Genomic DNA, 12,895 nt, shown 5'->3' on the forward strand with positions numbered 1-12,895 from the left:
TTGATAGAATAGATTAATTTTGATTTTTTTTTTTAAATGTGATTCAAAATTTGAATTTTAGAAGTGATTGAAACAAATAAATATTTCACAAAAGTCATAAATGAGAGATGAATTTTACTACGTTTAATGTTGTTTTGTCAAAAAATAATAGTAATGATTTTTTTTATAGAAATTATTAGTAATGAATTTTTATTTTTATTTTTATTATTTTTTACATTTATTTGTTTCATGCATGATTTTTTTTAATACCTTAAAGAAAAAAAGTGTAAATAATATTTTTAAAGGAGTCATTCAATAAATAAAAAATTAAATATTATATTGTAATTAAGTGTTACAAATTGAACAAAAGTTTATGATATTTTCATGTAGAAAAACATAATTTTATACACATTTTACAATTTATAAAAATAAAAAATAAAAGTATTTTAAGTAACATATAATAATTTAGGAAATTAATAAAAATTCTCAATAAATTTTCATTGGATATATTATAATAAAAAAAAGTCGATCTTAAAATAACTTTCAAAAAATTAAAACCTTTAATAATTTATCAAACTACTCCTAAACTTTATTTTAAAGCAGAAAATTTTATTACTAAAATTCTAATAGAGTATATTATATCCCCATAATTAATTAATAGAATTTATAATTTAAATAAAATTATTTTTGGAAACTAATAAATATGATAATATTAAATTAAAATACTAATCATAAAACGACATCGTAATCATACTATCCCATGCATTGGCAAATGAACGAAAAAAACACGATGGATATTTTCTCCTTTCAATTAAAAAAAAAAAAAGGATTTTCCCCTTAAATATATTTTGCTGTAGCCTAATAGTGAGTAGAAAAAAATTAGAAAAAGAATTTCCATTGTTTCGGCAACACGATAGCTCGCGAAAGAACACAGAGATGGATCCACAGCGAACCGAAGTGTCTCAGCTATTCGAGCGATTCAAAGCTGCATTTATCAGAAAAGATTACGATTCTTGCGCCAATCTCCTTTCTCAACTCAAGGTGTTCCTCTTTCTTTCATCTCGAAAAGATCGAGCCCATGTTGTAGATCTTCAGTTTCTTTGGAGGGTTGATTTTTTAGGGTTTAGGAATTTGGGGTTTTTTTTGTTGGATGTTTCAATTATGAATTAGCTATCTTTGAGCTTGAAAATTGGATCGATGAAAGGTTGGAACTAGAGGAAGGCATTAAAAAGGAACATTTTATTTGGCTCGGTACTATTTTCGTTAGTTCTCAATTTTTTTATATGGGAATGCTACTCAAGCCATTTGGGTTTCTTGTTGCAGGTGTTGCTGACAAAGTTCAGGAGCCTTCCTCCGTTATTTGAAAATACACCTAATGCGGTTAATGAATTGCTGTTAGCAAGTAATTATTTTGACTCAATTGAATTGCTTTTCGTTTTTGTTTTGTCATTTGTATTTCATTTGTATGTTTGTCCATCTGTAATTGAAGCACTAGCATTTGCATATTTTGAAAGGTTGCTGTATGTATGGTAGCTTATTAGTTGAAGCTTCATGTGCAAGAACTAAATATAACCTGGTTTAGGGTGAGGACTCCTATGAGACCATTAGTAAATTTCAAATATGATTTGGAATATTCAAGTTTGATTCTTTCTTTTTTGGGATCGTTAAGCTTTCTTTTTGGAGTGTAGATGGGATTAATAATCCGATTGTGTTTCAGCTGCCATAAGAAAGTTGTTTTAAACTGTTTGAATATAAGAATTTAAGTCTCTAATTGTTTGATGATTATAACTTATAAGTTGTTTAATTCTCTTTTTTTCTTTCAATGAATATTTCAGGGGAAATTTATGAGCATGCTGTTGTCCTCAGTGTGAAGGTTGAGGATCAAGATGCCTTTGAGAGGGATTTCTTCCAGTTGAAGCCTTATTATACAGATGCTGGGTTAGTTGCTTGTCTTTCAGAGCTATGTTTAAAGTTTTGCTCTGTAGTTCAGGAATTATGTCTTGTCACCTTAATGTAGCTATTTTCCTGTATGAATAATTTTCTATCTAGGCTTAGTTTTCTTCGTCTTGTTGTTGTTGAAAATTTCCTGCCCTTTCTGTCTGGTGCCTAAAGTAGATGAATATAGAAAAGTTGCATTCTATAATGCCCTGCATAGCGATTCATAAAAGATGATAACAATTTGTCTAATTAGAAAAATCAAGTGAAGGTTTATATAATCCAAAAGGACTTGTTGGTCTGAATTGTGCAATGAAATCGATGACAGAAAAAATTGAAGAACTTTTCTAAATGTTTATGTTCTATTGTTTTGGAGTGAAATTTAAGAATCGTCTAAAAGCATACACATTATCAAATATATTCCTGATGGTTAGCATCATCTTTAATAAATTAAGGGAATATATTGCCAGTAAATGTTAATATTAAGGTAGTAACTTATGGATCAGATCTACAATAACTACTGTGAGAATAGCCATTTTGGTTGGTCAATTAATCTGCTTGGCATAAGCAGCCAATAATGCTGCCAAGTCATGAGGAATAATAGTATGGCTTAGCCCCTACAGGACATTATTAAGTTTGTCCGCTTTCCAAATCCGATGCTTCCAACTCTTGCACATTTATTAAAGTATGGGGAATCATATATAAAGGAAGTTTTTTACACGTCAGATCATCTAGGATGTTTTTTATCCACTACTAAATATTTTCTGGTTGTTGATATTCCTTCTTTAATTTAACTTGTGGCACTTCTCTATATAATTAGTTATAATGATCCAAAGTTCAAAGGAATAGGTTCCATGCTCCTATATGTGATTCACATCTTAGAATTTTGATGGGCAATCTCCTTTCTTTTATGTAAGACTTTTAATACATGAAGAAATTAAAATGGATGTTATATCTTGTATGAGACTTTTAATACGTGAAGAAATTAAAACGGATGTTATATCTTGTATGAGCATGTTAATTGGGTTTGTTAAACTTGTGCCATTAAAACAAATTGTCTAACTTCCACTCCTTACAATGTGTGTACTCATTTGTGCTACTAATTTCTTATCTAGAAGCCTCTATCATTTATTTTTGGGAATTGATGCTAATTGTTTTATTTTTGTTTTGATGGAGCAGTAACCGTCTTCCACCATCTCCTCAAGAGTATCCAATTTTAGGCCTTAATCTCTTGAGACTTCTTGTCCAGAACAGAATTGCTGAGTTTCACACCGAACTGGAACTGCTTTCAGCCACTGCTCTGGAGAATCCTTGCATCAAGCATGCTGTGGAGCTGGAGCAATCATTTATGGAAGGGGCTTACAATCGTGTGTTGAGTGCTCGACAGACTGCTCCCCATGAAACTTATGTTTATTTCATGGATCTCTTAGCAAAAACAGTGAGGTAAGAAAGTGTCTTTGATGTATGATGATAGTTTGAGGGATAAAAAATTCAAAACATGGCAAACTATCATTTAAATTTCGGTTGTGTCCACAATTATTGTTGAACCAAAAATCATTTAATGACTTTATTACATCAGTGTTAATAGTACTACCTGTTTTGACGACCTGGGAGTTTCTAGCTGGTGGCACTTCCATGTTCTTATGCTTCTTTTAAGTGATAGAATCTGCTCTATTGTGTATTCTTGTTCATTGCTCAATAATGCTCATTAGTTTACTCATAACTTGTTGCTTTCAGAGATGAAATAGCTGGATGCAGTGAGAAGGCATACGACTATCTTTCAATTAATGATGCCCGACAGATGTTGCTTTTCTCATCTGATCAAGAGCTTTTGGAATACATCAAAGAGGTAAGCATTTCTATATCAGCCATTAAAAAGAACTGTCAAAGGCTTTGGCATACCAAGCTTACTTGGACCTGTTCCCTTGATTGCAGGAGCATCCTGAGTGGGAGGTGAAGAAGGGATTTGTCTTTTTCCAGAAGGCAAAAGAATCTGCGCCGAGTAAGGAGATTCCATCACTACAATTGATCAATCAAACTCTTAGTTATGCTAGGGAGTTGGAGCGGATTGTCTAGAGAAGTTATTGTCAATGGTTGCTTTTGCTTCTTCTTGTGACACCTGGACATCGATTCTGTTGTTGTGGATTTTACTTTCTACATTCAGTATGAAACTTAAAAGGCGGTTTTGATTTCATATTTCAAATTATATACATTTGTGGTTCCAAATTGCTAGGATCATGCCACGAATGAGCTTCCCCTTTCTTTTTTCTATTTCCAGCTGGTTGTTTATCTGTGATTTAAAGATTTGTCTGATGATTGATTTGTTAAAATTGATCTAACGACAGAAATAATGAATCATTCAACTTCAATTGATGAATAGGGAAAACAAGGTGGCAATTTGATGTCGGTGATCACCCTAGGGAAATTCTAATCACGTGCTTAACGCGTGTGAACGTGCCGGCATCTGATTATCATAGGCTAAAATATTAAAAAATTTTAAATTGTTTTATTTTTTTAAATAAATTTTTATATTTTAATTTGTATTCAAATAAATTTTTATTTCAAATAAAATAATAGATTATGTTAGGGGTTTATTGTATAAATTAAAGTCTAAATATTTATTAGATGCAAATTAAAAGTGAAAGATTCATTTGGGTGTAGATTAAAAATTAAAAATTAAAAATTTATTTAAATAAAATAAAAATATAAAGACTTACTTATATAAAATTATAAAATTTAAGAGGTTTTTTTTATTATTATTTTAACGAATTTCATATTAAATTCGGTTAAGCTATACACTAGCATGCTAATTTACTTGTTTGACTTGTTCATTGATTTCTAGTAATAGATAAATGTATAAATCAAAGATTGTTCAGTTATAATTTTATATATAATCTCATTAAAACAAATGATTTTTTGACTACAAGTTTGATACGAAAAAAATCATAATTTATGAATAAAGAAAATGATTATAAGAATTGGAATTGAAATTTAGATTCGTTAAATATTATTTTTTAAAAATAATTATATTAATTAATTAAATTTAATTTAAGTATACGTTAGTTATTTCAAAATAAAGTTCAAAGATAATTTTGGACTCTCAAAACGATATTTTAAATTCTTAGAATAATTTTCAGTATGACATTAGATTGGAGCTCAGCTATCATCAATCTCTTGCTTATTTAATTGGTTTTGTTGCGTCCTCTCGTATTTTGCATATAACAATAAACAGGTCACTATTTAATACTACATCACGAGGTTTGTTGTCTCCAAAAATTTATCTCAACTTGCATGCCTATGAAAAGGATGCTACAATTTATTTTTGGCTTTTATAGAAATTCTGAAAACATAAAAAACAAATAAATTATATAAAAAATAAATGAATTTTGAATTAATTCAGGAATTAATTACAGATATTAAACGATTATAATTTTTTTTAATTGTTCAAATATAATTAGTAAAAAATCATATAAATATAGTATTTTTTCATATAATAAAAAAAATAATTCTTTCCTAAATAAATTGAATGGTAATGAGTTTGGACAGTTGAAAATGAAAAAGGGCATTTCTAAAAATAAAAAATGCCCTTTTAAAAGTCAATTGGTTTAAAAAGTTTTAGATATTAAAAAAAAAAAAGAAAGAAAGAAGGGAATAAATTCTTAGGATATTGAAGGTAGCTTTCAGAGAATAGAAATGGTTGGAACGCGTTTGCCTTTTTTTTTTTTTTTAATAAAATATGAAATTGTTTCAAATAATTGTAAATTGATGATTGTTATCTTATTCACCTCTGACGGAGTTTTAAACTCAATAAATGAAATTAAAAAATTAACATGTATTTTTCTAAATTATATTAATAAATTAACATGCTAATTAAATAGATATATATATATAAATAATTTAATTTATTTATAAAGTTTAAAATTTTCATCAGTTATATATGATCCATGATTATGATTAGAAGTAAAAAAAAAAATCTATGTTTGAATTTGTTAATATAAATAAAAATAAAATTACTCAAATTTAATATCTCAATACGTACTTCATTCATGAATGTTCATTTTTTATTTTATCTTTCTTGTTTTAGTACTCATAACTCTTATTTTTTTGGAATTCTATATTAATTTTTAATTTATTTTAAATATAAAATTAATTAAATATTAATATTAGAATTTTAATAAAATATATAAAAATTGAAGTATTTCAAAGATATCTTACTAAATTAATTAAAGAAATCTAATCTTATTTTCACATAAAATTATTGAAAAAATTATCAAGTAAATCCTCAAATTTTTTATTAATAATGAAAATATAACATTGATATTTTATTATATAAAATTAAGATTATAAATTTTTATTTCATTGTAATTATAGTCATTAAAAATTAAAAATAAGTGAATAAAATTTAATTCAAGTTAATAATAAATTTATTTTCTCAAATATTTATCGTAAAATTCATTCAAAAAATTTAAATAAATATTTTTTATAAATTGCATAATTCAGCAAAAAATTTTTAGCAAAATATAAAATATTCTGTCAAGATTTTAGTTATAGAAAATAAAAAATTATAACCTTAATTTCACGTAATAAAAAGATTGAAGGTAAATTTTTATTTTTGAGTATTATTCTAAATTACTAAGCTGCTTTAAAATTTAAATTCAAAAGTAAAGCAAGAGGTAAATGAAAACCGCTTCAACCAAATCTTCACGAAATAGCTTTACCACATTTTCACAAATATTCCACCAATGCCTATGTTCCATTTGGGGGCATATTAAAAAACCGTACCGGCCAAAGTACAAAATTCTCCACTATAAAGGACAAAAACGTCATTTCAATAAATACCGTTTCTTTTAACCAACGACCAACACCGTCAAGTAACACCGCAACTAACGGCCTACCAGAATATTCCATCTTAAATGGAGAATAATAACTATTTAAAGCATTTTACTTTTTAGATGCCTAAAAAATCCCTAATAAATACATTGTATATATACTTCAATAATAAATGAAAATTTTTAATAAACTGAACTAATAAAATGGCATAATTATATTTAGGTGAAAGCTAAAATTTCTAATATTAATGGTGAAATTTTAAAATTTCATTAGTAATATATAAGATAATTTTTTAATAATATGTATTAATATAATTATTTATTAAAATTTTATAATTATCCTTTCATAATTATGAATATTATGAATTCGTCACTTATAATTAATTAATTGTAGATGAGTTTTATATATAATTTTGTTGTACTCCATTATTTAAAAAATTAATGCTAGTACGTGTTAATTTCCGTGATAACGGTTGAGTGAAAGAAAACGGTTCGTTGGTTAGCGGGGGTGTTAGACGGTTAAGAGGGGATGGAGTGTGGCTGGCATCGGCATGATGCTTCTCTGTCTATATAAACAGCATCCACTCCCATTGTTTGGAATAGTGGGAAAATCTATTCGTCCAGCATCAAATTTGTTTCTTTTCGTCTCCCTGTTTTTTGTATTTGGTTTTTTGGCACTTGTATGGCAGCCAATTGGAAGAGTGGTGGAGGGATCGCCAGTTTGGGGAAGCGACTTCTTAACCGCACCTCCTCTCCTCAACCAACCCTCTTCAACGCCACCGCCTCTCCGTCTCGTCCTGCTTCTGCTTACACTATCAGGTTCTTTCCTTGCTTGCCTTTTAATTTTCCTCGTTCCTTTACACTTTTTTCTTCTGTGTTTTTTTGATATGGTCATGGTTATATGTTTAGAAATAAGCAGTCGGTCGATTTGATCATTGAATCTTAAAAAATAAAAAATTAAATTAATAGATTTTTTTAAAAAAATTATTAAAATCAATCAATTTATTTTTAATAATCGAAAGTAATTAAATAAAAAATAATTGATTGGTTCGGTCAATTTGATAAAAAAAATGGAACATCGGACTGCTATATATGAAACAGTTGAATGCTATTTGATGAATTTTGCACAAGAGTTGGTTAATTCAATAAGTTTGATTATTAATTTTAAACACAAAAAAAAAATCAAATTAGCTAATTAAACCACTTCCTTTAAATGATTATTATCGAGACCAAATAAACCGAATTTAGTTGATTTTGATTCATTAAGTCAGTTATAACCGTCTTCTACTCACCATATGATGTGATCGTGTTACTGAATTTTGCACAATTGCTGACATATTACTGAATTACTGAATTTGATGGATGTCTACCTTTCATCATATTAGTATTACTTAATTCTTAATTAAATCAATTATATCCAAATTAATACTAATTGTAGAAGGAATATTTATTTAAATATCAGGACCATTCTATTTTCCAAATTAAATTGAGACTTACCCTTTTATTTTTTTGGTTTTTTGGCCAGGAATTTTATTTTTTGCTATTACATAGTATATAAAACTTTTTATTATAAAAAAAAAAGAAGAAAAAAGGGCCCTCCTTCAGCGTGGGAATCTTGTCTTCTATTGGATACCTGTCTTTCATTGTGGCACTTATCTCGCTTTTTACGCAGCCACTTCAATTTTTTTTTGCTCTTTTGGGCTTTAATGAATAATAAGGGTTTTGTTAAAACAAAAAATGATTTTAATTTTATAAAAAAATATTTACATTAATTATAATAGTCTTACTACAATTTGGTCCGTTCTCCCTTTCTTGTTATTTTCAATTAATGATAACAATAAATATATAAAAATTATGTCTAATTTCATAAACGTTGACTTAATGGCCGGTAGCGTGCATGTCACGTTGGATGGATTTTATGAAACCTCGATACCATTTATGGAAATACAGTCAATGCATAGGAATTGTCATTGGATCTCTATGGCCCACAGCCGACCATTTTAATTTATTAATATTAAAGGATTTTATTTGTTTTTTAACACTTTAATTCAATTGATATTACAAGCTTAAATTTCGTTTGAATTGATAATTTTCAAAATTTTATTTAATATGCATGTCATTTATGGTAAAAAAATTATAATTTTAAAATAAAATATTATAAATATTAAAAATTAAAAAATTAATTTTTAAATATAATTATATAAATTAATTAAATTAAACGATAAAGTCAGTATTGATATTATTTAAATTAATGTTTAATTGGCAATATTTTGAACTTGTCTTCTCAAGTCATTTCCTTTATATAATAAAGCATGAGAAATGTTTTAACTTTTAATCAAAACATTAATTAATACAAATTATTAATTACAAGAAAAAAAAACAAAGAAAATGTTTGGTCGGTTGGAGGTAGTTATCCGATTGTGTCAGATGTTGTACACGTGTTTTATCGTTCCATTTTTTGGGTATTGGAATGGCCTCTCTGACTTTGGATGCTTTATGCCTTTCCTTTACCCATCTTCACACTCCTTCCAACTGTAATTAACAAACGTAATTAAAGCTTTTAATTAAACCAAAAGAAATGTACTGGTGAAGTTGATATTTATGTAAATTATTAATTGATGATTATAAATACCTGTTAATAAAATCTTTGATTATAATTTTAAATACTGACACAATATTACAATAAAAAAATATTTTACATTTGATGATCAATATGAATTATGATGATAATTTTTGTTTTTTACATGAAACCGATAATAATACATAAATTATCATAACTAAAATTTTGGTTCTAAATTTGAATTTTTTATTTATAAATTTAATTATTTATGTACCAATTAAAATTAAAAAAAATAGTAATATTTCTCTTTTTTTCTTTTTTATTGGCATTGTTACTATAGATGGTAATGGTATGCATGTATCTTGGCTCAAGCATGGTCAATGTAAATTTAGGCTTGTTAGTTCTGGTTGACGAAGAACATCTATACAGTTCGAAGACACTAAGATTAAAAGCAATCTTAATCATATGTGCAGGAGTGTTCACGCATCGGCATATGACAAGAACCTCGATGATCAAGTCCATCCCACTGTGGTTCCTGATTATGTGATTCAGCCTCAATCAGACAAGTACTGGGCTCCGGACCCGCATACTGGGGTGTTTGGCCCTCCTTCCGAGCTTAACACATCTGCAGGTGGGGAGACGCAGGGCCTCCGTTCCTCCCTTGGCAACGGCGGCGTGAACTCGGTCCTGGAGGAAAAGGCCTGGTTCCGCCCCACAAGTATTGAGGACGTGGAGAAGCCACACCATTACTAAGGGCTCTTAAATATTACCTACTATAATAGTCTGCAGATAATAAAAGGTGTACTTAAAAGGCTTGCTTAAGTATAATAAAGTGCAGCGGAAAACCCCCAGTTTAATGTTTATGTTTTAGCTTGTTGAAAGATAGAGCTGGGGGTATCTAGCCACTTGTTGCATGGGAATTTGCATATTTAGTTACTATGATCTTTGTACCATACGAACTTATGTTTGTAATGCTTGCTTGGAATCTTACTATAAAATGTTTGGTTATTTCGTCTATGGTATCAGTTGTCTTTGCTATGATATTCTTGCTGCAATTTGCTCTTGATTCACAGCTGCTGTGTGGCATGTGCAAGCATTTCCAACCAGAGAAATGCTTGTCAATTGGGTGTTGCAGACGATCAGAGACCCTGCAATGTTGTTTGAGAACAACATTTGAGTTACTATAACAGCCACTATAACAACATTTTTTCTTCTTTCATTCAAAAAATTAATTTCTTTACTTAGGAAATAATTCAGCTTAGCAGACAGTTTTATGATCAGAAGAAAATATCTGTGGTTAGAGATTTGCTGGCCATGTCGCCTAAGTATCTCATTCTCAGCAGGTAAAATTTTGGAGAAATAAAGAGGAAAATTAAACAAAATTGAGATGAGGGTTTTGCATTTTGTTTTTTGGGTCCGTGGTCAAATAGAAATAAATGGAAGCCCATTTGGTTGTGGAAGGTGTAGGGAATCTGCAATGCCAACAATAAGTTAAAAGCTTTCCCCCTTCTGCTTTCTCTGTTGGGTAGAATTCATTTTTCAACCATTTTCATCAACCCTTCTGGAAGACAGCTCTTGAATTAGAGTTGAAATATGACTGAGGTAAGATATAGAAATAAACCATCCTTCAAAATATCCTTCAATTAGGAAATAATTAATTTTGTTTGCTTCACCCTTTCCTCATTTTTTAGTTTTAAATACACAGGAAAACCTAAAAAAAAAAAAAACAATGAGGGAAGCTGCTATCCTAATAAAGGTAGGATAAGATAGACCATCCAAGTTGGCATAACACTTTTCAAGATGCAATTATTAGTTTATAATTATGAAAATTTATTTATTTTTTTACAACAGAGATCATAGTGAGAGGATAAAGAATGTGGATAAAAAAAAGTTGGTGGGTTCAGTGAATGAAATGTCTTGTGATTTTACAACAGAGATCATAGTGAGAGGATAAAGAAATACGGTAGTTAATCAGATAACATAAAAAAAAAATGTTTTATGGGTTCAGTGAATGAACTGTCTTGTATAATTCAAAATTACGTTCAATGGAAAATTTAGCGTGCTAAATTGCAATACAAAAGAAACAAAGCATCATCTCTTGCAAAAATGTATACATAACGAAGGTCAGACCCAGAAAAAAATTTGAAAAGAAATCAAGATGGAATGACTGAAAATTCTGAAAAGACAGAAAGGGGACACTACACCTGCTGAGCATAAGCATTTGCTAAGACATAGAACATGCTAGCGGAAGGTAGGAGGCCTTCTGACTTTAGGGCAGATATGCTATTCTCAGCATTCTGAAAACTTCCATATTGTCCATAAATATCAACCAAGAATGCATAAATGGTCCCAACTTATTGATGTCCCCTACATGTGATGTTCTCATAGTTATTCATTATTACATCCCACTTCCCAAGCTCTCCCGATCGACTAATAAGGCTCATGAAGATCTTCGGGTCAGGATATAATCCTTGTTCCTGCATCTTAGTAAACAATTCAAGACCTTTGTAAGATCTCCAGCCTTGCAGTGCCACCTAATCAAAGAATTCCATGTTGTTACATCAGGCCTTATACTTTTCTTGTTTCATTTTCTCAAACACTTCTAAAGCTTCACCTAGCTCTCCATATATTCCAAACGTATCAATAATGCTATTATAGATTTGCCTGTCTAAAGATATCCCTTTCCCCCTAATCTCCTCCACAAGGCCTATTGCTTTCCTCCACATTCCATTGTCCCTATAAGGATAAATAACCTTACTAAACAGAAACGAATTCAGTCGAATCCCATTTTTCTTCATTTGATTAACTACCATCCACGAATCTTCCAACCGTCCTGCTACAACATAATAATCCAAAAGAATCTCATATGTGTCCTGATTTTTACAAACACCCATTTGATCCATTTCCACCAAAACCTTAACAGCTAACCCCAATAACCCGTTCCTCAAAACCTTTAAGCAAATCATTAAACAATCTTATGCTAGGTTTAAATCCAAGAAACGTCATTTCTTGGAACAAGACGTCAGCTTCCAATGTCCTACCGACACTTTCCAAACTCTCAATCAAAAAACCATAAAAAATAGAATTTGGATGAAAACCCAAAGCCTCCAATTGAGCAGCAAGTTTCATAGCTTTATCTATATCCCCTATTTTGCAATACTCTTGAATTGCTTAGTTGTGTTACTCAGTGGAAAGCTCTTCTCCACTATTAAACCCAAATGGGTCCTTAAAACGGGGTTTTTCTTGTTGAATTCTCTTAAAGCCACTTGCTTGACATTGTTATTACCATTACCCGTTCTGGAAGACCATAGAAGTTTTAAGTGGCTCTGGTTTAGACCAAGTTTGAATCGGCTACCATGAGTTAAAGGAGGAACTGATGAAGCTTATACATTCCCATGTAAACTTCATATTTCTTGAATTTCCAAGTTCAAACTATGTAACTGAAAAAAAAAAAAAAAGGAATACTAGAAGAAATAACCAAGAAGAAAAAGAAGATATAAAAGTGTTAAAAGTTCCAAGGTCTTATCTTACCTTTGGTTCTCCTATTTCCTTCGGTTGATAATAGACGGGTTTTGAGTTTTGATGGAATTTA

At 29.5% G+C, this 12,895-nt stretch overlaps 2 protein-coding genes and 1 pseudogene across 2 annotated transcripts; 2 read left to right on the top strand and 1 right to left on the bottom strand.

Moving 5' to 3' along the window:
* Positions 1–806: 806 nt before the first annotated feature.
* Positions 807–4,140, top strand: LOC111294323 (26S proteasome non-ATPase regulatory subunit 8 homolog A). The gene is made up of 6 exons (XM_022887593.2): positions 807–1,020; positions 1,303–1,381; positions 1,815–1,917; positions 3,094–3,357; positions 3,652–3,763; positions 3,850–4,140. Exons 1-6 carry the CDS (start codon positions 916–918, stop codon positions 3,988–3,990), a joined length of 804 nt encoding a protein of 267 aa, XP_022743328.2. The 5' UTR covers positions 807–915; the 3' UTR covers positions 3,991–4,140.
* Positions 4,141–7,329: 3,189 nt separating this feature from the next.
* Positions 7,330–10,320, top strand: LOC111294531 (late embryogenesis abundant protein At5g17165-like). The gene is made up of 2 exons (XM_022887885.2): positions 7,330–7,562; positions 9,777–10,320. Exons 1-2 carry the CDS (start codon positions 7,426–7,428, stop codon positions 10,054–10,056), a joined length of 417 nt encoding a protein of 138 aa, XP_022743620.2. The 5' UTR covers positions 7,330–7,425; the 3' UTR covers positions 10,057–10,320.
* A 1,056-nt stretch (positions 10,321–11,376) lies between these two features.
* Positions 11,377–12,844, bottom strand: LOC111295306 (uncharacterized; annotated as a pseudogene).
* Positions 12,845–12,895: the final 51 nt, after the last annotated feature.

Source organism: Durio zibethinus, chromosome 14 (assembly GCF_047325235.1).
Source record: "Durio zibethinus cultivar Kanyao isolate XHJ-2024 chromosome 14, ASM4732523v1, whole genome shotgun sequence".
NCBI lineage: Eukaryota > Viridiplantae > Streptophyta > Magnoliopsida > Malvales > Malvaceae > Durio > Durio zibethinus.

Excerpts from the sequence above, each read along its gene's own strand:
- LOC111294323 (XM_022887593.2), top strand. The coding sequence starts at position 916 with ATGGATCCACAGCGAACCGAAGTGTCTCAGCTATTCGAGCGATTCAAA. Across the intron at positions 1,382-1,814 it reads TAATGAATTGCTGTTAGCAA|GGGAAATTTATGAGCATGCT; the intron begins GTAATTATTTTG and ends TGAATATTTCAG. Across the intron at positions 3,358-3,651 it reads CTCTTAGCAAAAACAGTGAG|AGATGAAATAGCTGGATGCA; the intron begins GTAAGAAAGTGT and ends TGTTGCTTTCAG.
- LOC111294531 (XM_022887885.2), top strand. The coding sequence starts at position 7,426 with ATGGCAGCCAATTGGAAGAGTGGTGGAGGGATCGCCAGTTTGGGGAAG. Across the intron at positions 7,563-9,776 it reads GCTTCTGCTTACACTATCAG|GAGTGTTCACGCATCGGCAT; the intron begins GTTCTTTCCTTG and ends TCATATGTGCAG.